This window comes from Cyanistes caeruleus, chromosome 3 (genome assembly GCF_971803275.1).
Source record: "Cyanistes caeruleus chromosome 3, bCyaCae1.hap1.1, whole genome shotgun sequence".
NCBI lineage: Eukaryota > Metazoa > Chordata > Aves > Passeriformes > Paridae > Cyanistes > Cyanistes caeruleus.
Window position 1 is genome coordinate 94228075 of NC_141703.1, and position 24417 is coordinate 94252491.

Below are 24417 nucleotides of genomic sequence, written 5' to 3' on the forward strand. Positions count from 1 at the left end.
TGTAAATGTTTAGTACGTTTTATTTAGCAACATACAAGGAACAATATAAACTGCCACATAAAACTTGACACAAAACAGCTGGAGAATCACCCCACTCCCTCCCCCCTAAAGTTATTTATTCAAAGTGGTACTTTTCTGTGGAAATTTTGTGCCAGAGAGCTTGCTGAACGCCAGTTTATACCGCTGCTTCTTGGTAATCTGCGTGGTGTAAGAAAGTCACAAAGTGCTCCAATTTTGAACTTGTTGTAACTTTAACTTCCTAAAGGTGTTCTTGTGATTTCCCCAACACCTGTGTTCCACTGAAATGCACAATACCCTTTAGAACAGATGGAGAACACGTACCTATAGTCAGGATACAAGTCCATTCCATAAAACTTTACCAATGAGTCACAAATTAGGATGTATGATGGACAAGAGAAAATACACGGTATAAGTTAAACATGCAGAGTGCCCTTTCCACTGCTCCCTCCCCACTCAGTGGTTTTTCCACCCACACTCTATTTCAGCCCAAAGGAGTTTAATGTTAGCATCACTGACCAAGCCCAAATTAGAGTTTGAATTAAAAGATGCAGTTATAGTTTCCTTCATGCCAGCACTACATGACCTCTGCTCCCAGTCACACCAGCTATAAAGTGTGTTTCTATAAGCCCTAAGGCATGTATACTAATATATGCTTAGAGTAAAAGAAGTGCCATGATTTACTTCTACCAGAAAAATCTCTTCACCCCCATTTGTTGTTCCCTTCCTTTTCACTCTTTCCTCATTTTCCTCTATCACTGGATTGCACCCAAATAATCTTCTATTACCAAATGGATTTTAATCTCTTCCATGCTGTACTCAATTGCAATCCCCTTCTTCATCCTGACACTAAAATGTTTAGGAAACAAGGGCAGGAAGATGAAAAAAAGCCAGCAGAATTTAGGACTTTAATGGGGAACACTTCTATTTCAAAGTGGCCAAAAATGCATTCACCCAGATCATGTCTGATAATTATTACGGCTGACAACTTCTCTCAGAAACTGTTTCATTTCAGTTTTCTTCACTCATCCTATGGATCATTCTTTTGCAGTAATCCTTTGCAAAGGATTCCAAAGATAAGGCTGAAGGTGTACTCAGAAAAAAAATATTCTAATCAATAACTTTGTACAAACTAATCCTCACAGTCCCTCTGTGAAGTAGGCATATATTAACTCTCATTTTTACATACAGGAAATGGAGGCACAGAGAAAGGTCTTCCACAGTTAATCAGTGACACAGGAAAAACTGCAGGCAGTTCCTGCCTTTCCATCTGCTGTAGAATTCACTAGACCAGGCTTCCTCAAATAAAAGTGAAATTTATGTGTTATTTGTTTTTACTAAGGAAACAGTCACTTAGATGCAGTAGACTTTTTTTACTCCCCTAAAAACCTCAGAGTCTTCTCTACATGAAAACCAGTTCACAAAAGATATGGTTTTGTGGTGGGTTGCTTCTAGTAAGCCATGCAGTGTAGAATACAAAGATTTTTAAACAAAAACCCCAAGATATCAGGATGTGTACGTGTTCTTATCTGCAAGCACTTTGCACCACAAGGCCTGCTTTTCACTGCAGTTACTTGCTTCCTGCACTGAGTGTCAGCAGCAAACCCAGACAAGCCTGCTCAGCTGCCCCATTCTTAGTAACACATTGCAGGATTTCCAAAAGCAATACAAGTATTTCAGTTTCATCTACAGAGTGTTGAAACCATGACTATACAAGTGATCACACTTCTATCAACATTAGAAGAATATTAAAATAAACCAAATTATGTATCTGGAATACACATTAGTATCCTTCTAATGCCATACAGGATCTCCTTTTTCGAACTGCAAATACCAGCATCCTTTAGGGATCAGACTTCCCCAGCCTTAAGCCCTACTGCAGTTTTGCAATTTGAGAGTCAGGGCAGTAGAACCATCACATGTGGGCACATCCAAGAGAAGGCCAGTGCAGGACAATGCCTTTCCAGCATCATACATGACTGGAGCAGCACAGGGACCCCAAGTCAGAGTCCCAGAACTGCACAGAGAGTCACAAAACTTCCCAGAGAACTCCAGCTGACATCAGATTAAATTAGCATTGGTGCAGAGACTTACCAGTGTCTCTGTTAACCTCCAGCTCTCCTCCTGCTCTGGAGTTAATGCCTCACATATAATTCTACCTTTATATGGTGTCAAACAAATGTATTTTTTTTCCCTACACCTATCCTCAAATGAAATGAATATTTTTAGGTGAGACTCTGGATCAGAAACTACAAGAAGTAACTTTGTTGGTTATCAGTAGGGAAAGCCAAGCAAAATGGGTAGTTTAAGATTGACAGATCAAAATAAATGCAGAGGATTTTTTTTTTTACTGTGGATTATTTCTCAACAAAAATAAAATCATGGCAGTTTTACAACTCTGGTAGTTTCTTAGTATCTGAAGCAGCACTAACAAAATCTTCATAGAAGTATTAGCAGATGGGGGCCCAGACAATACTCCTGCCTGCTTGGTGAACTAAACAGAACCCAGACTCCCAACAGTCATTTCTCCAATGCTGTTGAAAACTGTAACTCACCACCAGTCTATCATCAACTCCAGACACAGGTTAAAAAAACAAAATCCAAACAAAAAACACCATTAGCAAAACCTGCTTAAAATGTTTTCTCCCAAAGGCTACAGAAAAATTAGCCAAATTCTTCATTCCACTAGTAGTGAAATGCCCCCCATGACAACAACTGTGATCACATTATCTCCAGTCTACTTCAAGTCCTTATGAAGTCACATTTATTTAGACTTAGCACATGTGGTTTCCAGTGATGTTTCTGGTCTAGGCTCCAGCTTCTCTGGGAATTCAAGTTTTTCACAGATTGTCTCCTTTATGGGTAGATACTGAGAGATCTCGTTAGGTTCTGTGAACAGGGAAGGTGGAACGTTCTAAAAAGTAAAAAATTTACATGAAACAAGTGAAAGAAAAAAGGGGATAAGAAAATGTATTCAAGCCCCAAACTTTTATAGACAATTAATTTATAATTTACTGCATGTAAACACCACTAGAGACAAACTTCTTAGAGGCAAAGGAATAATAAGGGAGAAGGAAATTTACAAGAAATGGAAGGTCAGGCATTTGTCCCGAATAAAAATCAACAGCTGCAACTCCAAATGTGCTACAAATTATTCTGAGCCATTACTAGAGTTTTAAGGTGACCTATTAACCTCAAACATTTGAGAAAAGCTGAAAGAGTCTATTACCAAACAGACCTTAACCCCTAATACTGCTTGCAAGCACACAACCAGCCATGAAATTTAACATCATGGGATGTGGAGTACCTGATTTTGCAGCTGAACAGTTCTATGAAAAAAATAAAATAATAAAAACATTTTATTAACTCAACAGCAGAAAAAGTTACCTAATCCCATACCTTATCTTGTGATCTCGGCATTTACAAAATGCAAATCTGCTCTAAAGTCATCAAAACAAAAGCTGCATAAGCAGACAGAATTTTCCTGTGTGTTAATTCCAAATGGTACAAAGAAGAACTTATGCTGACCATAAAACTAAAAAGCAGACAGAAGGAAAAGAAACAAACTTTTAAAAATGCAATACCTTTAAACTTGATATTTTGCTTTCCCTGGATGTGTATTCTCGCAACATGTAGGTCTTGTCAGCCTAATGGAAAAAAGCAATCATCTGGTATCAGTAGAAACTAAGCACTTTAAATATACTGAATTTAGTAAACACTGGAATTTGGTTGACCACATCTGAATTGACTAGGTTCACCTAGAAGAAATATACATTCCCATTCACCAAGACAGATGATAACAATGTGGTGTTTTTCTGAAAAACCACCTGTGTGCATGCTTCAAAAAAAATCCTATAACTGAATATGCTTGTTAATTTTTACTCAGCTAGAACTCCTACACATCTACACAGAATTACCAAACTACAAATCTTAACATACTGTATTATTTATGAAATACCAGAACTCAATGTACTGTGGACAGTCATTTGCAAGTTACAGTTGCAGTCTAATTCTATTAGGTAAGGCAAAAATAACGTACTTGGAGACCATAGTTGGAGATGAGACATTGAACTCTTTACTGTTGCCTATTTTTCCTCTTGTACTGCCTTCTCTAATTTGTGTTGTCAAATGTATTTAAATGATTACATCCCATGGGGGGTAGCCTACTGTGCTCACACACCATGGCATCCAGCACTCAGTTGCTAGCTCAGCACCACGCCAATAATAAAATACACTCAAGAAGTTTTTATGCCCCCAAACATGAGTATTAAACTAAAGGAATATCACCATGTCACTGGAAGTAAAATGGCAAGGGAACCTCTGTAAAAAAAGATGCAAAGTAAGGGTTTACCTCATGATGAAGCCTTGTATCATTCATCCTGATGAGTACCCCATCCACTCGCAAAAAGAACCTCAGCAGCACAAAAAAGCTGGAAGGCATAACTCTCTGCAAAAATAAATGGCCCATTCAGCACCTTACAAAGGCTTCCTTTCAGCACCTACTTGTCTACATCAGATATTCACAATGGAAGACAATATGAGAAGTTTACAAGATTGAAGTCAAAATTTGGGCTGTTGACTTCCTACAGCTATGGCTGGCCAGTGGGACAGACAGGGTCTCAGAGGACTACTAGGCAAGATGCAGGTGGGAAAAGATTTTCCCCTGGAACAAATGAGAGATGACAAAGGTTTCAAGACAACACCATTTCCAGTAACATTCTATTTCTAAGAGCAAGGATGAAGAACTTTGTGCTTTAAAGTTTAAATCCCAGAAGGAACAATGTGCAAAAAGCAGCTGTGTTTTGCATTAATCAGCCAACTGAGTCCCCAAGTATTTTTTATACACCTCTCAATACTCACTACTTTCACACTCAAACTTGATACTCCATGATCATGAAGTTCATCTTCAAACAGGAGTACCTCTTCAAAAAACATAATTTGTTCCCTGGCTTTCAATTTCTCTGTATTTATGTGTTCTGTTGTAGGAACAACCTAGAGAAAAAGATTAACAACAGTTAGCCTATTAATTTGTTGCCAAACTACGTAAAGTTTGTCCTGATATTTTGAATTCCACAGATTTAAAAAGGAAAAGACTTCTAACGCACTAAGCTTAAGACACCCCAAATTTCTAAGAGAAAAAGTAAAAATCAAAGTTTCCAAGAGTTTCTTCTTGGAAATAACATCAAGCAAAAGCAAAATCGAAGAGTGGAAAATTATGAATAAACTTCTCTGTGGATACAGGCTCAGTAGGGTTTCAGCTGCAAACAATTCTGCTCACTTTCTTTCAAAACATTTGAAGATGTCTTGTGTTTGACATATGTATGAGAAGTTGAGGTTTATAAACAGATTTCCATGTATTTAGCACCCCTAGCCCACTACACACCTTGAAAAGGAGTCTAGTAAAGCCTTTCCATGGAAATCAAGTACCTGTATGTTTTCCTTCTCATGGTCTCCACAGACACTTCTGGTGTCTAAAGACTGTGGACCAACACTGTTTATTTCTAAGTTCCACTTTTAATTCCTGCACAACTCAAATGATCTCTAACTAAAGCGATGCTAGTGAACTAATACAGATTATCTGCTTAGCAGCAAGCAACCTGTATGCAGCAAACAGAAGCTGGGAACTTCACTCTTATTTTCACAAAAATAAAGACATGGGAGTGCCTGTGAGTTTAAATAGGAGGAGTTACTGAGTTAGTGTTGCAGAAAAACTCCAGGCCATTGAAAGCAGCCAGAAATCAAACAAACATGTAAGCAGCAGAGCATGAAGGCACTACAGAATGACACAGCTGATAGTTCTGCTGTATCTCTGGGGCTCCAGAGCGGCCCCCAGCAAGAGCTGAAGCCTTCCATGTGCTTTAATCCTAAAATGCTTAAAGACACCACACACCTCTGTTATTAAAATAAGCCATTATTTGGTTAGGATAAAATCATGACCTGAGAGACATGAGAAGCCCAAATTACACTTTGAAATCAGAAATGATGAAGCACAAAAGATTTTACAGAAGCCTACTGAAAGGTAAATGACAGCTTTAAAGAAAGAGTTTGACTGAAGCAAGATGCAGTAAGCAATTATCAAGAAGAAAATTATTACCTTTAATGTTGCAGTATCTCCCAGCAAAGTTCCTTTGTAATCTGTTGTGTAAGTCCAGTCATATGGCTTGACAACTTCCTTACTGTGCTCAGTCTCACTCCTCAACAGTGAAAGAGAAAACAGCTTTGTAATAATTGCTTTGTAGTAATTCTCAAAGAATTATAACCTCACATAAGACTGCATTAGAATTCCCACACTGCTCCTGAAGAAAAACAGCAGCATTGTCTGAGCTGCAATCACAATGTCAAGACTTAATAATGGATTCACATCTGTTTCATAATAACTTTGAAAACAATTGAGAATTCTCAATCTATTTCAGTTCTATGACTCGAAATAAAGATTTTCATGCAATATTGCTGAAAAATTTTTATTTCAAGATCAATTTTTCTTTAAGTATGCAGAAAGTGATCTCTTGACAACACACAGCAATCAATAACACTGCAATTCAGCTTAATTTTCCTGACAACTTTGCTTTCTTTCTGTGCTTTATTTCCAGGTGCCCTACAACTAATCCAATTTGGAAAATACTAAGCATCATAATTAGTTCTCATGCATGGTAATTGTTCTGCTTTATTCCCAAGGCTAAGATTTTGAACATGTACACTTTGCAACACCAGACAGTACAGTCTTGTAATGCTCAAGGCCCTATGAATTTGAATAAACAGAAACAGCATTAAGTCATGTTAAACTTGAAGTTTACTTTAAGAAAGCCATGACACAGCTGAAAAATACAGCTGATCCAATTTAACAGAAAAGATGATAACAGTAAAGAAAAGCCAAGTGAATTCTGCAATCACATGCTTTATGTAGGTTAGAACCAAATGCAACATGGTCCTCAAGAGTTCAGTTTGTTCCTTTAACCACTGTATGACAGTTTCATGTACAATACACCAGTACTTGCCCACTGGTGATAAAATACTGTACCTGCTCTCTTGCCATTCTTCTGCACAAGCGACTTTGATCATACCTTGACAATTATTGACACATTTTAAAGCATCTGTAGCATTGAACTCAATTCCAAAACCATGGTCATGCTGTATTCTTAGGACATTGTCTCCAAACATCATCTCTGGCAAGGAAGGCATGTGCAATTCTTCAGCCAACCTGCCGAGAAAAACAAGAAGCATCAGTCAGCTACAGCTCAGTGAAAGCAGTCCTTGTTTTGGAATAAGGATTCTCTAGACCATGATAACTTAGAAGAGACATCATCAGTATGTTCTGCAAGACTTTGTTGTTTTCCCAGGTTAATCATTTCACCTAAAATGCAGAGTCATTGATCTAAAGTGGCTTTTCCACCAAAAAAGTATTCCTAAAACATTCCTCCACCATCAGGCTCAGACAAAATTCTCACAAATGAGGAATCAAGAGTATCTGAGAAGCATGTAGAAGCGATTTTCTGCCTATGCTAGGAAATCCCTGGATGGCCAATGGACCAACTTAAGTAGGTGCTCAAAGAAACTTTTAGGAATAAGGACTCATCATGAAGCTGGAATTCACTGCACAATGGTCCATAACTCCAAATTTAGAAGCCTACAAAAAAGATGCTTAAGACACCCCTGGCAGAGTATGTAAAAAGTGCAGAAGATACTAATGTCCTCTACTACATTTTCAAGCTGGTGGAAGACACGTACTGGTACACTGCCTAAACTTTTCTTTACCTCCCTACCTACCTGACTTACCAAGATCAGAAAGGAATACATGACATTTAGAGAGAAAAAAGCTTTAGAAAATACACTCATTTGAGTGAGGGGAGGGAGAAGAGTGTCCTAATCATAACGTTCACATTGATAACAAGTCATTCCTGAACAAAAGTGGTTATTTCTGTAACCCTGAATACAAAAGAAGAGTGTTAACCTAACTAAAATAAAAATAGCAAATTCACAGACCTGAAGAACAAGATCCTATGTTTTTCCCAGAGAAGGTAGAATAACATTATGAACTTTTCCATTTCATCAAGTGTAGGGACCCCTGACCTTAAGAAACCAGCCCCTGCATAGAAAAGAGTTCTTGGCTATTTCATCCTTCACCTTTCCACACAGGTTGCTGAAGAATTTTTGCAATATATATTTGCTAGAAATAAAATTCCTGTAGATACTAATAATGTTCCCCAATCAATAAAAATGACAAAATGGGTTGCTGTGACCTTGTTGCATCTCCTACAACTGGCCTCAGCCCATCGATCCAGCCTGTCCAGATCCCCTTGCTGAGCCTTCCCACCCTCCAGCAAATCAACACTTCCACCTCACTTGGGGTCATCTATGCACTTACTGACGGTGCACTCAATCACCTTGTCCAGATCATCAATAAAGATATTGAACAGGACTGGCCCCAATACTGAGCCCTGGAGAACACCACTGTTGATGGGCCACCAGCAGGATGTCATTCCATTCACCATCACTCTTTCAGCTCAGCCATCCAGACAGCTTTACCCAGTGAACAGTGCACCCATCCCAGCCATGAGCAGCCAGTTCCTCCCAGAGAATGCCTCATTACCCTCAGAAAAGGTAAAGGCAAGATAAATGAAAGTACATTTAACAAGACAAATGAGATCCCTATGTATACTGAAATTTATTCCAGAAAATGAAACTGAGAAATATGTGCCAAATCCATCGGCTACTAAGGTCATTTATGGCACAGCCAAACTCTTCAATTCCACATTAGCAAATCTGACCTAAGTACTTGGTGCTGATACATGAACATTTCCTCTAATGATCTCACTGGATTGGAAATTCCTACAAGAAGAGAGCAAATGATAAATTTTTAATGAAAACCACTCTCTTAAAATAGCTATTACCAAGACATGGTATGAGACATTAAAAATATCCTTTTTCCAAAGTAATTAAGAAAATCAGGCTTCTAATTAGCGAGTTTCAGTTCACAGAGATCCAAAACCATTATAATCGTACAATCACAGAATGGTTTGAGTTGGAAAAAACCTTAAAGGTCAAGTCCCAACCCCTCTGCCATAGGCAAGGGCACCTCTGCTAGACCAGGTTGCCCAAAGCTCCATCCAACCTGGCCTTGAACATCTCCAGAGATGGGGAATTTGCAACTTCTCTGGGAAAGCCGTTTCAGACTCACCACCCTCACAGTCAGGAATTTCTCCCCTAGGGTCCAATCTAAATCTCCTCTCTTTCAGTTCGAATCCATTCCCCCTTGTCCTCGTACTACATGCCCTTGTAAAAAGTCCCTCCTCGTCTTTCTTGTAGGCTGCCTTCTGCAATCATTGAAACAAAATTTTGGAAATTACCTGTAACTCAAATCGTTCCTGTTTCTCCAGCCGGAGAATCAAGCTTGAAGAGCAGGAACAACCCCGGTCTCCCCCGCCCTGAGAACGCTCTGTGTTTCTTTCGCCAGGCCACCCCACACCCCCAGCCCCTCGCTGTGAGGGCCGAGGCCGCAGCCCGGCGGTGGCTCCCTGAGCAGCGGGGACACCGTGTTGTGCTGTGGCGTGCTGTGCTGTGCTGTGGCGTGCTGAGCCGTGTCGTGCCGTGCTGTGCCCCCCTGCGCCCCCGGTCCGGAGCCCGCCCCACCTCTCGGCCTGCGCCGACTTCATGATGTGCGTCCGGGCGGCGCTCAGCTTCCACGGCCCGAAGGTGAAGTCGCGCCGGCTGCTCTGGAACACGGGGTGCATGGCGGCCTCCTCTCCGCCGAGCAGAAGGCAGGAGGCGGCGGAAGGGGCGGCGGCGGAGGCGGCGGAGCCCCTCTCCTCCCCTCTCCTCCCGCACAGCCCTCACGGCAGCGGCGGCTCCGGAACCACCGCCCCGTGGCGCTTCCGCTTCCCGGGGCGCGCGCGGCGCGGAGCCCGGCGGCGGAATCCTGGGATGCATCAGGAAGAACAGGGCGAGGGAAGGGATCCAGCGCCTCTAGTGAGCCCACATCTGCAGTGCTCTGTCCAGGACAGGAGAGACACGGAGCTCCTGGGGCGGCTCCAGCGGAGAGCAGGGAAAATGATTGAGTGACTGGGGCATCTCCGTGAGGTGGATGGGCTGAGAGAGCTGGGCATATTCAGCCTCTGGAAGAGGTGGCTGAGAGGGGCCTTCATCAATGTGAACACGTATCTAAAGAGGGAATTCCAAGAATATGGGTCCAGGCTCTTCTCGGCGGTGCCAAGCCGTGGGACAAGAGGCAATGGGGCAGAAATGATTGATGCACATGATGATGATGATTTTGATGCACAGAAATTCCACCTGAACTTGAGGAAGAAACTCTTTACTATGCAGGTGACTGAGCACTGGGATAGGTTGTCCAGAAAGGTTGTGATCTCTCCACCACTGGAGATACTCCAGATCTGTCTAGACACAAGCCTGTGCCATGTGCTATGGGATGACCCTGCTCGAGCAGGGAGGTTGGACCAGATGACCCATCGTGGCCCCTTCCAACCCACCCAGTCTGTGATTCTGTGAGGTGATATGGGGGGGCAGGTGGGTGAGGGGTGGGGAGCCACACTTCATAGTCATATGGCTATGGAGCCACTGTGGGGAGAGTGGGCTCTCTAATCTCCTCTGCCCAGGATCAAGAGCCAGCAAGCTCACCCAAGGCCCTGTTCCAGCAAAGCTGAGCTACAGAAGCCAGTGGAGAATGTCTGCGCGCCCCACAAGTGCTTGTGCCTCCAGCCACTTCCCCATGGCTACCTCGCCGAGAGCAGTGGCACAGCTGGGTAGGAGCAGTTTTGGGGAGCTCTGAAGCCTCTGGTGGCCCTGGACCATCTCCATGGCCAAACTCACAGTTGCAGCAGGCATTAGGTGGTTCCATCACACAAGTGCTCTGTGCTTAGACGGTACACACACATCTGTGCACTCGGAATCACATCTGGGCAAGGTTAGAAGGGGTCACAATGGATCATCTGGTCCAGCTTCACTGTTCAAGCAGGGTCAACCCAGAGCACACGGCACAGGATTGTGTCTAGAGAGGTCTGAAATATCTCCAGTGAGGGGGACTCCATAATCTCTCTGGTTGTGAATAGTCACAGTCTATAGCACAGGAAATAAATTCTTCCTCAAATTCAGATGGAACTTCTGTGCATCAGTTTTTTGCTCATTATGGAATCTCTTGTGCTGGTTCAATGTTTTTGAATACTGTCCAAAGATGGTCTTTCTAAAATGTCAAAGTGCAATGGCGTGGTAAGCTTTAAGAAGTCCTGTAAAAAGCTATCAGTAGAACTGGTTGAAAATGATACATCAGCTTAGTGTTCCAGCACTGATGGGTGCTTGCTTGTCTTGCTTTTCTGCGTCATCATCGAAAGGGCAGACTAACTCTCTATGGACTTCCCCTGGCACAGGAGCAAGACACAGTCCAGCTCCTGCTGTTGGAGCATTGGAGTGAACTGAGACAGGAGCCATAGGAAACTGATGTCCAAAGCATTAAAAACTCCACAGAGCCATCAAAACATAGCACAGCTCACATCAGGGCAGTCACCCTCTGCCCTCAAGGGCGTTGCCAGGGAAAAGCAGTAACTAGGGATGCACAAGCACGGCATTTAATTATTGTTCACCCTTTATACTGTGCCATTTATACCGACACCTATATCCTAGGTCTTGCTTCAAATGTGTGCGCGGAAAAAACTCTTCCCCAAATCTTCTTTGTGTTACTTTTAATAGTGTTTCGGGGTCTAGGAAGTCTAGCACTTAGGCTCTACGACTGCCCAGCAGTACTAGCTGGGACAAATGGCTTTACCTCATCTGTGTAAAGTACTTCTCCCCGCCTTTTAACCGAGCTCCCGAAAAGTGCGCGGACCGCCCCGGGGCGGCGGCGGAGAACATGGCGGGCGGGGAGGGGGCGCGGCGGGCTGAGGCGGCGGGGCGGGACGGCGGGAGGGGCAGGCCCGGGGCCGGGGCCGTGCCCATGCCCATGGCGGGGGAGGCTCGGGCCGCGGCGGCTGAGGGGCGTCCCGGGCGCCCCAGACAGGAAAGTCTCCGGCGGCGGCGGGCGGTGAGTGCGGAGCCGGGGAGGGGGCAGAGGCGGCGGGATTCGCTCGCCGCCGGCGGGTGCGGGGGAGGTGATGGATGCCCGGGGCAGAGGACCCTGTTCCAGCCCTTTGTTCGCTGCCGGAGGGAGCGCGGGGGCAAAATGGCGAAACCCCCCTTCCCCATAGTATTTCTAACTCGGTCCCACCCGCTGTGTGTGTCCGGGAAGCACTGCCCGCGGCCGGGATGGGATGGGATGGGATGGGATGGGATGGGATGCTGTCCCCGCCCCGGGCAGCCCTGCCCCGGGAGGGCCACCTCTGCCAGAGGCCGCTTTCCCGCAGGGTGCAGCAGGGCCGTGAGGGGACCGGGAGCGCCGGGTGCCCCGGGCATCGCTATGGCGGGGAGCGGCCGCGGGGGAAGCCGCCTTCGCAAAACCCGCTCCGGCCAAAAAGTGTTGGAAAGGCAGACAGAGGTGGTGCAGACGTGCTGAGAGAGAAAGAAACTCGAGGGGAAGTGTTTTTGCACGCATCCTCAGTCAGAGGCTAGGGAAGAGCTAAGTTATGTTTTTACAAAGCATGGCCCAGTAATGTCTTTAATTATGTTCTTAGGAAAGTAGAGATAAAAATGGAAAAAAGGCGTCTTTCCAGACTGACAATGCTGCCTAATGCCACAGCAGCCATGCAGATGGAAGCATTTCCGTGAGTACGCCCAGCTGTCTGAGACCTATGACCCATCCTGGCACAGTTGCAGAATTAGCTGAGATAACTTTCCTGAGTCCTTTACTTCCCAGAAAAGCTAAAATCAACTTTATATTTGTTGGTGGACTCTTCTACTTTTTCTGGTCTGCATATTTGCGTTTGCTTGTTTGTTCATTATGCTGTCCTGCAGATGGCTGGAGGACTGAATGAAGTAGGTAGTGAATGTCATTTGGAGGCAGCAGGTGAAAGAGGAATTGTTTAGGAATTGGAAGAAAAAAGAAGGTTTCACAGAATGAGGCTGTGAATCAGTGAGATGGATGCTAACACTAAGAAGCTGAGAATTAAAGGTTCTCAAGCATTTCTGTAGCTTGGACCTCATCTTAATGCAAGGAACTGTCTTTCAAACCTGTACAGAAACCAAATTCTCCAGTTCTTTGGTGTTGGCAGAAAAATACAATCAGTGCTGTAGCTAAGGTGATTATGAACATGGAGAAATGAGGTTGGGAGAGTATGTGCAGTGGTCCCTGAGTCTTTGAATGTTACTTAGCAACTGCTAAGGAAGAGTCAGCAGGGTATGACAAGCCAGGCATCCAGAGACCACCAGTAAATGCTGTATAGGCAGAATATAAGGTAACTATTGGTATAGGCATTTTTTTTTTTTTAATTACTTTCTTTAAAGTAAGACAAACAAAGACTGATAGTGACATTCTTACTTCTTCACAACCTAGACAAAGGGCCTGGTAAGTAGGACTTAGAAACAAGTAAGATCTGTAAAAATTTTAAAGTAAAATATGCCTATTTTATTTCTTATTTTCCCCTCTCCACCTCTTCTTGTTTTCCCTGTTCTAGGCTTGGTGTTGTCCTCTTTGGTCTTCCCACAGGCAATTTACTGCCCCTTCGCTTGCCCATCTAAAATATGCAGTTTCCTGTATATTCCATATACCACAGGTAAATTTTAACAAAGGCAAAAGGGCCTCCAGTCATTGGAAAGAGTTTGGAGAACACTTACCTGAATGTTTCTGAGCACTGTTCTGCTTCTAACTGCTCAGCATGTCTTGGCTGCCCCAGGTCTGCACACTCTGACCATGAACAGCAATTCCTCCCTCAGCAATGGGAAAGGCCTGAGGAACCTGACCACGGAGGAAGATGGGGCAGTCAGAGTCACCGAATCCATTGCTATAATTGTCATTGCCATCTTCATCTGTTTGGGCAACTTGGTGATTGTTGTCACTCTGTATCGCAAGTCATACCTTCTCACCTTGAGCAACAAGTTTGTGTTCAGCCTGACCCTCTCCAACTTTCTACTCTCTGTGCTGGTGCTGCCTTTTGTTGTCACCAGCTCCATCAGGCGAGAATGGATCTTCGGGGTTGTTTGGTGCAATTTCTCTGCCCTGCTCTACATGCTGATCAGCTCAGCCAGCATGCTCACTCTGGGACTCATAGCTATAGACAGGTAAGCTGCTCTTTGGTAATTGTAACAAATTGTCTGCTCCTCTCATAGAGTAACTCACTGCCAATTCACTGAGTTGAGAAGCACTACAGAGGGTAACATGGTGTACTGCTGGAATGTCATTTTTACTTCAGCCCGTCCTGAAATTTTGATGTGGAGCAAGAGAAAGTGATGTCATAAATAATGGAAAATGCAGACATTGATCTAGAGTTTTTTAAAGCATGTTTCTGAACCTGTTTGAAGAAAAGAGAACTAGATATTAGCATCATTAAAGAGTGTTCTTTTCTTTCTTGTATGTCTTTTATGCTCCTGTGGACTACTTCTTTTCTTGCCCTGCAGGTACTACGCTGTGCTGTACCCGATGGTTTATCCGATGAAGATAACGGGCAACAGAGCAGTGGTAGCTCTTGTGTACGTGTGGCTGCATTCCCTTATTGGCTGCCTCCCTCCCCTTTTCGGCTGGTCCTCCTTGGAGTTTGACCAATTCAAGTGGATGTGTGTGGCAGCCTGGCACAAGGAGGCTGCCTACACGGCCTTTTGGCAGATCTGGTGCGCGCTGCTGCCGTTCGTGGTCATGATGATCTGCTATGGATTCATATTCCGTGTGGCAAGGATTAAGGCCCGCAAAATCCACTGTGGGAGTGTTGTCATTGTGGAGGAGGACTCACAGAGGAACGGGAGGAAGAACTCCAGCACCTCCACGTCCTCCTCTGGCAGCCGAAGGAACGCTTTCCAAGGGGTTGTTTACTCCGCCAACCAGTGCAAAGCTTTCATAACCATCTTGGTTGTCATCGGAGCTTTCGTCATTACGTGGGGACCTTACATGGTGGTAATAACATCAGAGGCACTTTGGGGTAAAAACAGTATTTCCCCTGCTTTGGAAACATTGGCTACATGGCTGTCCTTTTCCAGTGCCATTTGCCATCCGCTAATCTATGGGCTGTGGAACAAGACAGTGCGCAAGGAACTCCTGGGGATGTGCTTTGGGGATCGGTATTACCGCAAGTCCTTTGTTCAGCGGCACAGGACATCGAGGCTCTTTAGCATTTCCAACAGGATCACAGGTAAGACGTGGCTGCAAAAGACACTTCCATAATTACCACCAAGAGCAAGGCTTCCTGTCTGCCTGTGTTTGGCATGTTTCAGGGCTCTGTAAAGAGTTGGATGTTTCTGGAATTTTCAGCAGTCTTTCATCACTCAGGTTATAGACATTTGAAAGGAGACTTCTCTTTTTTTATAGTTAACATCTTTCTCCTACTATAGTAAAACTTTCTCAGGCAGAGGAGACATAGTGATGAGGTTAATAAACATAATTTATTTTCTTCTTTCTCAAGCATTTCCTTTTGTGTGCCTTCCATTTTGTGTTGCCCAGATTTGAGCCCTACCAGCAGTACTTTTTACTGCACTTTTTCTTTGATTAATGGCCTCATGCTACAACTCTCTAAAATCCACTAAGGTTCTGCTGGCGTAACTGTTTCTGCAAGTTCAGCTTTTATGCTTGATGGTTGGGAAGAAAAGGTCATAAACAAAGTAAAACTGTGGTGTAAAACCATGGAGCTATTTGGTGTGTCCCCAAGTTGGAGTCTGAGACCTCCACTTGCTCAGTTTGTTTGTTTGTTTCTTGTTTTTTTCTTTTTTAGAGTAGCAATGCAATGACATTCAGGTTTTTAATAAGTTCCCTGGTTATGTACAGAAGCTTCCAAATATAGAACATCTTCAAGGGATATTTCATGCAGAGGCAAGAACTGAAATTATTTAATTGGGAAGGATGATCTAAAATGCAGAGGGAAGATGAGAGCAGCAAGGCATCCATTATCTTTTCTGCAACCTGAACACTGGGAGAGACTGTCATGTAAATTAAAGAGTTAAGGAGCTGTAGCCACACTACAAGCTCCAGGAGCTTTGGCAAGTCTGTATCCAGAAAATGCTGTGGATTAATACATTGGAAACTGAGGGAAAAAACAGGAAGGGAAAAGACAGGAAATTTCTTTCTTTTTCCAAGTGATATAGTTGAAGCTGTCAGCTTCAACTGACATCAGATGTCTTAGCTGGAGGCTGATAGGGAAGTGAAAAAGACCCCCAAAAAACTCACAACAGAATCTCAAGGTAGGATCCACAGCAGCATCTTTTGTAAAAATCTCACAGATCTTCTCCCTTCTTGTTTTGGAGATTTGAAAGAAGTTGGGCATCTCTGTGCCCCAACCTTGCTCCTAAGCTTCTTCCCAACACTAATGGCCTGTCACAGCTGCTGGTGGCTACCAGGTTATTCTCTGTCTAGAAGATGCCTGGCAAATCTCCCCATCCATGTGAGAGCATACACTTGGTGCTCAGCCTGTCTGGCTGATAAAACACATGGACTTGCAACAAGAGTGGGAGGGAGATGGTGCAGAGAGAAAGGAGACTTGCCTTCCCAAACCTGAGAGCTGCTCACTGGATTTCTAAGATGGGAAGTCCAGAAGGCGTGCTCTCTGCTTCAGCAAGGTCAGTTTTATATGCAGAATAATAAATAAGGCAGTACAGTGGGTATTACTGGAAGAGGTTTTTACCATTGCAAACTCCTTAACCATTCACTGTGTAACAAAATTAAAACTTTTTTGCAGATTTGGGACTATCTCCTCACCTTACTGCCCTCATGGCAGGTGGGAGGCCACTGGGAAACAGCAGCAGCACAGGAGACACAGGTTTCAGCTGCTCACAGGATTCAGGTAACTGCAAATCTCTTGCTCCCTACTTGGGCAGAAGTTTGCGCTTGGCAGCAGTCTCGTGGACAGTCAGTATTTACACCCAGAGATGTCTCCTGGTAGACTAATGACATGAAACATCTGTTCCAGCTGTTCCAACAAAACTGCTGCAGTTGCTTTTTTCCTCCTTTGCTCTCAATAGCTGTACTTGCAAAATGCTGCTTACAGAATGGTGACTCTCCCTTGGTAGTGTGTCCTAGGAACAAGACTCACTGCTTTTGTGCCCTTCTCCTTCAGTTTCTGTTGTTCTTTGGAGACTTTCTCTGGATCCACAAGGAACAGAGCAACAGAGTGCTGTGAAGAATGTGCTTCTCTGTTTCCTATTTTGTAAGAGACCTTGTTCATCCTGCAGTGTAAACATACACACTTAGGATGGTTTCAGCTTATGATTTCATTACTACTCAAGATTTCTCAATTGAAGATGGTTTGGAAAAGGGAAAAAGTGTTCTGATGGTAATTTTCTATCCAGATCTGTTGCTAGATTTTTCTGGCAGCTAACTCAGCTACCAGTCCTTAACTGCAGTGGTTATTTTAGAGAGTATTTCTGCTCTAGAGACACCAGAGGGTGATCTTTTAAAGGTTGCTTGGTGTAAGGGGTTTGTTTCCTACTTTTGTAAAGGAAGCCTGTGGAGCTGGCATTTATTTTTGGTAGTTGTTTTGTGCTGGTAGTTTTCTGCCTGTTGTGGATATCCCACAGTTGTATGTGATAAAGGAGAGCAGCCTGCTGGTAAACCTGACTCAGTTAAGAGGATGTGGTGCTTCCATCTTGTGACAGCAGTTTAAACAAATGAACAAAACTAAAGCCATACCAAAATGCTGTTAGAAGTGCCACTGCTGGTTAAGGAGGGAGCACAGTCCATAGCCTGGCAATGGATATACAGTGATCCACTGTGAAATGCTGTTTCACTTCAGATGCTTTTACTGTAAGTTACTAAAGAGCAGAAGGAAGCCTTAGTCCCTCTTCCCCATGCTTGCTGCATGTAGTACATGATTCTGGGGCCTGTGATGGCCAGTCTCTAATGAGAAGACTTCCCAATCCTTCCAGTGAAAACTGACCTCATTCTTTTCCTGTGCAGTGTTTTAATTTGAGCTGAAATTTACTTGGAAAAGCTGGGTTTAGACGTCTTTTGAAGGAACTGCTGAAAATAGGCTGAAAACTTTTTGCCGTGATACTGTGTCCCAGTGCTACTGTTTTACTTGGGGGCTCTTGTTCTTTTCAGGAACAGATACAATGCTTCTTGAAGATTATAGCTCAGATGGCCCTCATGCCCCACATTGCATCTGTCCCCCTCGAAGGAGGAGTTCAGTGACATTTGAAGATGAGGTGGAACAAATTAAAGGTGAGTGTAGGGGCAAGTATGAAAATGCTCAGAGTCAGCAATATTGATTGTGCATGAAGCCTCCCAGGACCTTGAGAATTGTCTTGAAAAGTATCCGACCACTGTTTGCCTTGACAGACCCGATCAATCATGCAGGTACAACAGAAAGCAAAATCAGGTCTTTATTCCAGATCGCAACCAGCAGCAGGCAAGGACAAGAGTTAGAAGCTGGGATTCCCTGCATATATATAAATTAAATTGCACAGCAGTATCCTCTCTGCAATTCCACTTGTCTTGGTGGCTGTTACATTCTATTTTGTGTTTCTTGGGGAATGTATTTTCCTATCCTCATATTTTGATTGCATTATCCCTGTGTTTCTCATTTTCTGTCTTTTCTCAACTTTGTCACTTACAGACTTGAAATTCTTCCATTTACAGACTTAAATGATCTCAATATAATTTTATTCTGATTAATTTACTTTTTTTTTACTTAAGTTCTTTGCTTTACTGGGTGTGTTTCTCAGCAGATGGACTGAATTTTTTTCAGTCTACTTGCTTGTTGATTCTGGGCTAGCAAAACATTGCTGTCATCATCTGTAAAATGTCAGAACATTAATTTATGTTGAGTTACAATAATGTCAATAGAAGACTTGATAATAACAACTGATTTTTCTAAACAATACATGATTGTGGATAGGATGAAAATGAGCAGGACGCCTTTAAGAATCAAGTAATAATAAAACCTGAAATAATGAGAAAACTCTCTCTATGGAATTCTTAAACATCTTGGCAAAATTCCCTTTTGTCCTCTTCCCAGCATGAGATGAATATTTCCTTGTACAAACACATTAGCATACATTTCCCACTATCTTTCTGAGTGATTACATAGGAGCACACACCTAATTTCTTGTGAAAGAGGGAAGTCTCAGTGCACAAGTCCCCACAGGTTTAGCAATTCTTCTTGGTGAGTCTCAGGACTTTCAGCACCCTGAAGCTTTAAATTATTTCAGAAGCCTCACCGAAGAGTCACATTTAGGATGAACTCTTGTATTGCTCAACATGTTGGTGAGTAGAGAGGTGTACAGATGCTACAAAAACAGCTGCAGCAACACAGATTATGCCAGGTCATTCTGAAGCTTTGTGCTCATAGAATGATGTAGGAAGTATTGTTCCAATATGAGTATTGTTGATAAATGTGTACTAATTTTGCAGAGGGCATGATCATGCCTTTACAGCAGGATCTATATTAATTTTCAAGCCTTTGCACAGTCATGCTTACCAACTGTTACCTTTTTTTTTTTTTTTCTTTTTTTCAGAAGCTGCAAAGAATTCTGTTCTTCATGTAAAAGCTGAAGTCCATAAATCTCTGGACAGCTATGCAGCCAGCCTGGCCCGAGCTATAGAAGCTGATGTGAAACTCAGCCTGTTTGGGGAAGATGCTTTACCAGGAGCCCTGTTCCCCTTGTGGACTCCTGCAGGAAGCAGTGGGAATGCCCGGCGTGGTGCCAGGCCCCATGCCAGTCAAAGACTGAAGTTGCAGAGCATCGATGAAGGGAACGTTTGACACAAGCACTGGAGTAGGAAAACAGAATGAAACCACTAAGCAGGGCCTACTGCAACTGGTAGTGTTTCACCAGAACCAGGACACCTTGTTGAGACGTTTCCAGTGTTTTTTCAACACCTGGAAACAGCTGGATTCTGGTACTTGCATCAGCATTTTGCAGCAGTGTTTGTTTACTGGTTAGGGTGCTACTGACTCTTCTGCCACATCACTATCACACAGTGCATAGGAATGCAGGGCTTGGTTTCACTGACCAGATGGTTAGTCAGTTGAGTCTTTGGTCCATTATTGGCCAGAGCTAATACAGGAACAAAACAGATACAGGAACATATGCAGTGTTTAATTCATTGTTACATCCATCCTGTTCTGACCACCAGGATAATCGGTTGACACTTGATAGCTGGAGTGCTCTGATAGGAGCTTGTGCATTGGATAGTACATAAAGCCTTACTGCCTCAGGCTCCCGGCTGAGGAACTTCAGTAAGGGCAAAACCTGACCTTTTAAGAGAGCTCATGCAGATTGTAGGTACTTACCTTTGCTGGGGGATATTTCAGTTTGTTCAGCCATCAGAATGCCAGATCTGACATTGGACTGCGCTTTGCTTCAGCGGCATGGGACACCAGCTCCTCTGGATGTAATGAATGGGAGTAAACGTGCTGGGAACAGCACGGAGATGAGATTTGAGGAAATTATTAGTGCAGAATTCTTAGTTTCTCTGAGAACTTCAGCTCATGTCCCTGGTTTTGCTGTTATTTAAAGGGCACTCTGTGGCTGTGCTAAGCTTGACAATATAAATATTACCACTTCATATTCAGGATTCATCTTCTAGAGAGAAGAATATTAGCTGGGTTGGTTTTTTTTAATCATGAGGGAATGTATTTAAGCTGTAGTTACCTCAGTGCTTCTATTTCTTGGAGTATTAATTCATTAATCTCAAAAATAAGAACATTTGGCACTTATATTGCACTTTGCATGTTCTTAAGCACTGTACAGACATTACCTTGTTAGGCCTTTGTGAGAGGGTTGGTCAGCCCTGCTGCCAAAGAAGGGGAACTCAGCACAGCCAAGCTGCTGGCAGTGAAACAAGATGCAAAGGTGGGAAGTTCTGTAAGGAAAAGAGGGATGAGAATATATCCAGCTTGAGGAACCTTTCTGTGCCTTCCTGGGCTACCCCTTCCTTACTTTGGGGGGGTTAAAGCCCTGCCTTACCGTGTATTTCAAAGAGAGGGAGACATAAGTGAGCAGGATAATTCCTTGAGGAAATGGGTGTCAGTAGCAAATGGACTTAAGGACCAAGAATTTGCATTTGTTTACTCTGTGTCTGCTCCCCTGTGCCTCTACCTTTCCCAGAAGTGCTTTGTATGAGGTTTTGCTGCAGACTGGAAATCAGGAGCAGGATGTTTCCATATGGGTAAAAACAGGGTGTACGCTCATTAAGTTTTGTCTTTGTGTGGCTTTATTCAGAGGCACAGAAACAAAATGTTGTGAGGCAGAAAGGCAGAACCTTGGTCCAGTACTGTATTTAGACATCCTGTTTGTCTGTGTTCCCGACTCAGAGATGTATTTCAGCACAAGCTTATGTCCATCTCTGGACAAAGCAACTTGACTTTCTGAACTAGCCTGAATCTCATTGTGTTCCCATGTAAAATATAGCTGCATGCTTAAAATTCAGTACATGGTTTGCTGATTTAAGAGCAGGCTGTTAGAGCAAGAACACTTAAGCTTCAGTAAGATGGCTCTTAGCATAATGCAGGAATAAATCAATTAATAATAGTGAGGTTCTAACTCCTGCATTTTTTACTTCTAATGTGTTAGAGAAATTGCACCTGTGGGCACTCGTTAGTAAAAAAAAGAACCAAAAATTCCAGTATTTGCCGGGAAACGCCCTGCAGCGAGGTCATTATTGCTGCCATTAACATTACAATCGCTGTCTCCCCAGTACTCAATACTCCTTAAGCTGTACACTTGCCTGGAAGGATTTTGTGTGCATCCCTTTTATTCCGCACTCCAGCGTGAAACAGGTTGAGCAGAGTCGTAGCTGAATGTGGGAAGGAAGGGCACACGCGAGTATGAATGCACTGTGGAGGAGTAGGTGCCGGCCCAAAACGCTCTGCGTGTAGGAGAAAAATTCCAAGGCACGTGTGGAAGCACCAAATCGATAGTATTGTGTAAAAAGCACGTTTTTCACACAGGTACTGAGACAAATGCAGCCTTCAGGCAGGTCAGGGGGGTTGCAAGAGTTTACACCATGGCTGAATTCGGCTGCCAGTGTTAATGTCACTAATCTGTTATTTACTGTAAATGTTGTTCATATTTTTGTAGACACGTTATAACCCTTCCATAACTGTTGATACCGGAGTGGTTGTCTCACTTGAGTTGTCATTAACAAAAGCATTAATTGAGAAATGCACACGTTTTGTAAAACTGTATTTCCCATCTTAAATACAGAAGAGAAAAAGAAAGCAACTTATTTCCGGTTCCTGATGGTCTGTGGTGGTTGTTTGTACTGGTATTTCAGCTTACATTCATCTTTAAGTATTTTACTTAGAAAAGTTTGTCCGGCTGGCAGGAGGAGCCTGTCAGGTGCGGCGGGTGGAGGCGTTTCCAGGACAGGGAGGTGTCCCGGGTGGAGCACGGCTCCCTGGGCACCGGGCAGCCTTTGGGAGCGCGGGCGCGCCGGCCGCGGCACCGGGGCGGGGCCAGAGCCCACGCCCTCGAGCCACGCCCATCGCCCTGCGGCCACGCCCCTTGGTGTCTCCCCTCCCGCCCTCGAAGGGGATCGCGCAGCGCAGCGGCGATTGGCTGTCGCTCCCCGTGCCCTGCCCCTTCCCCGCGCTGATTGGTGGGAGCGCCGGCCCGGCGGGATTGGCTGGTTCAAAGAGGGGGGCGCGGCCGTAGCGCTCGGCCATGGAGGCTGTGCCGTGCGCCGAGCACGGTGAGGGCCGGCCCGGGGTCCCCGTGAGGGCGGGTGTATGGGGGGCTCGGCCTGATCAGTTCCGCGCTTCTCCGCTCCGCAGGGTCCCTCTGCTTCCTAAAAACCGGCGTCCGCGATGGCCCCAACAAAGGGAAGAGCTTCTACGTGTGCGGGACGCAGGGCCCCGATGCCTGCAGCTTCGTCCTCCCAGCGCCGTAGGTGCAGGGCAGGGGCGGCAGGAGGGGGTCGATGGGACAGAGGACACGCTTGGCTGTCCTGAGGGAAGTTCACTGCCGTGACAGCAATCGCAAGCTTGTTTTCTTACGTAGCCTTTGTTTGTCGTAGGTGATTGTTTTGCGGTGGCAGTTTCCTGGGCAGTTCGTCTTGTCTGTATTCTTCCGCTTCTCCTTTCCTCCTTTCAGGGTTCCTGCTTCTCACTGCTTGATCCATGAGGGGTGCGTGGTGGAGCTGCAAGTCCTGGTTCAGCAGCCGGACAGAGATGAATACCAGTAAGTTCCTCAAATTTTTTAAAACCCGGATGTCTGCCTTCAAATGGGTGAAACTTATGTTTCTTCTTCCTTCTTTGTCCTATGTTCAGTGCTTAAAATAATGTTCTCAAAGTGATTCTGACTCATGGTCGTTTAGTTTTTACAGTTACACGTCAGAAAACCTGAATCTCGTGATTAAGTAGTTTTTCTGTAATGAGGATTTAACATCTACCTAAGCTGTACCTGTGTTCTTTGGGGAAGGGAGGGCTCTTTTTAGAGTATCTCGTTTTTATGGCATCTTTGAAGACTTCCATTGTAGGATGCTACCTCTTAAAAATAAAGATTGTTATTCTTAGGATCAAGAGGATCTTAGCTCTCCTTATTATTTATGAACAAGTGAGATAGTTGAACTACCAGTCATTCAAAGTGGAAACAGGGGTTTATTGCACATGTTGAAATATTTTGAATTGTTTGATTCTGACTGACTTGGCAGTTTCCTTCTAAAATGGAAGAGGGTCATTGAGCCCTGAGGCCTTCACTTACCCTGTTTCCAAATGATTGCCACTTTTATTAGCAGTTACATCCAATAGTATAAACTTAGGTCATCAGATAATTTTTGTTTTTAACAGAATTGATCATGGCTCTGTGGTTGGGTTCATCCAAAATCAGCATCAAATTCACCAGCGTTAACTCTGATTGCAGCAGTCCTGGTTGGCTGCTAGTTTAAGAAAGAAAGAAACAATATCCAAAGTGTTTCTGTCCCTGAGTTGTTATAAAGATGAGGTGGCCTGTGCAGTGTAATTAAAAGAAGAGCTGCCTCCTTGCACCTAGAAATCTTAAGATGCTTCTAAGGCTCTAAACATAGATAGCATTTTTGCCTAAGCAGTTACTCTTCTGTTGCTAAAATTAAAAAAAAAAACCCCAAACCCTAGGAATCTTTATTCAGAGAACACTACTCCTGTAAAAAGCTCTGTTTCTAGTGTTCTTGGCCTTTTGTTATGCAAAGGTATGAATGTAAAGATTACATTCAATGTACAGATTAACAGAATTTGTCTGTAATGGTTTTTGGTGCAAAGTACTTTTAAAAGAGTGCTTAGAGCTTCTTTACTGGCTCCTGGGATTGAAATCTTGTTTTAATCCTTGGTAGGTTGTTTTACCGGTGCCTTAAGAGTAAGTTGAATGGGAAGAAATGGTGTGGAAGCGTCCCATGGCAGGTATGAGTGT

General features: G+C 43.9%; 3 protein-coding genes across 10 annotated transcripts in view; 2 read left to right on the forward strand and 1 right to left on the reverse strand.

Annotated features, from left to right (window-relative positions):
* On the reverse strand, positions 1–9909 carry TIPRL (TOR signaling pathway regulator). The gene is made up of 7 exons (XM_086883029.1): positions 9646–9909; positions 7037–7216; positions 6113–6212; positions 4879–5010; positions 4370–4465; positions 3603–3665; positions 1–2932 (listed from the first exon to the last, which is right to left on the reverse strand). Exons 1-7 carry the CDS (start codon positions 9744–9746, stop codon positions 2783–2785), a joined length of 822 nt encoding a protein of 273 aa, XP_086739155.1. The 5' UTR covers positions 9747–9909; the 3' UTR covers positions 1–2782.
* On the forward strand, positions 9874–22261 carry GPR161 (G protein-coupled receptor 161). Of its 5 annotated transcripts, none has more exons than XM_086883005.1 (8): positions 9874–9981; positions 12630–12719; positions 13569–13667; positions 13788–14172; positions 14509–15233; positions 16770–16874; positions 18131–18250; positions 19546–22261. In XM_086883005.1, the coding sequence occupies exons 2-8, from the start codon at positions 12686–12688 to the stop codon at positions 19791–19793; spliced, it is 1716 nt and encodes a 571-aa protein (XP_086739131.1). In that variant the 5' UTR covers positions 9874–9981; positions 12630–12685; the 3' UTR covers positions 19794–22261. The 5 variants fall into 5 exon arrangements, with proteins under 5 accessions (XP_086739131.1, XP_086739130.1, XP_086739132.1 ...); XM_086883004.1 differs by lacking the exon at positions 9874–9981 and adding an exon at positions 11924–12043; XM_086883006.1 differs by lacking the exons at positions 9874–9981; positions 13569–13667 and adding an exon at positions 11924–12043.
* TTF2 (transcription termination factor 2) overlaps positions 22197–24417 on the forward strand; it is a 17895-nt gene continuing 15674 nt past the window's right edge. For 2 of the 4 annotated variants that reach the window (XR_015285029.1, XM_086882998.1), the window contains exons 1-3: positions 22197–22726; positions 23128–23214; positions 24341–24407. Coding sequence is in view for 2 of the 4 variants with exons in the window: in XM_086882998.1 (XP_086739124.1) it covers positions 22197–22726; positions 23128–23214; positions 24341–24407 (684 nt within the window). In the remaining 2 variants the exon portion in view is untranslated. Of the gene's footprint in view, positions 22727–22808; positions 22921–23127; positions 23215–24340; positions 24408–24417 lie in introns of all 4 variants that reach the window. The other 2 variants (XM_023917917.2, XR_015285030.1) reach the window with 2 other exon arrangements.

Bases quoted from the DNA above. Each gene is read 5' to 3' on its own strand.
- TIPRL (XM_086883029.1), bottom strand. From the start codon at position 9,746: ATGCACCCCGTGTTCCAGAGCAGCCGGCGCGACTTCACCTTCGGGCCG. The intron at 7,217-9,645 runs GTGGGGCGGGCT...TTTTCTCGGCAG, and splicing joins AAGTCGGCGCAGGCCGAGAG to GTTGGCTGAAGAATTGCACA. The intron at 2,933-3,602 runs GTATTGCATTTT...TTTACTTTTTAG, and splicing joins GCAAAATATCAAGTTTAAAG to AACGTTCCACCTTCCCTGTT.
- GPR161 (XM_086883005.1), top strand. From the start codon at position 12,686: ATGCCACAGCAGCCATGCAGATGGAAGCATTTCC. The intron at 13,668-13,787 runs GTAAATTTTAAC...TGGCTGCCCCAG, and splicing joins GTATATTCCATATACCACAG to GTCTGCACACTCTGACCATG. The intron at 14,173-14,508 runs GTAAGCTGCTCT...CTTGCCCTGCAG, and splicing joins GGACTCATAGCTATAGACAG to GTACTACGCTGTGCTGTACC.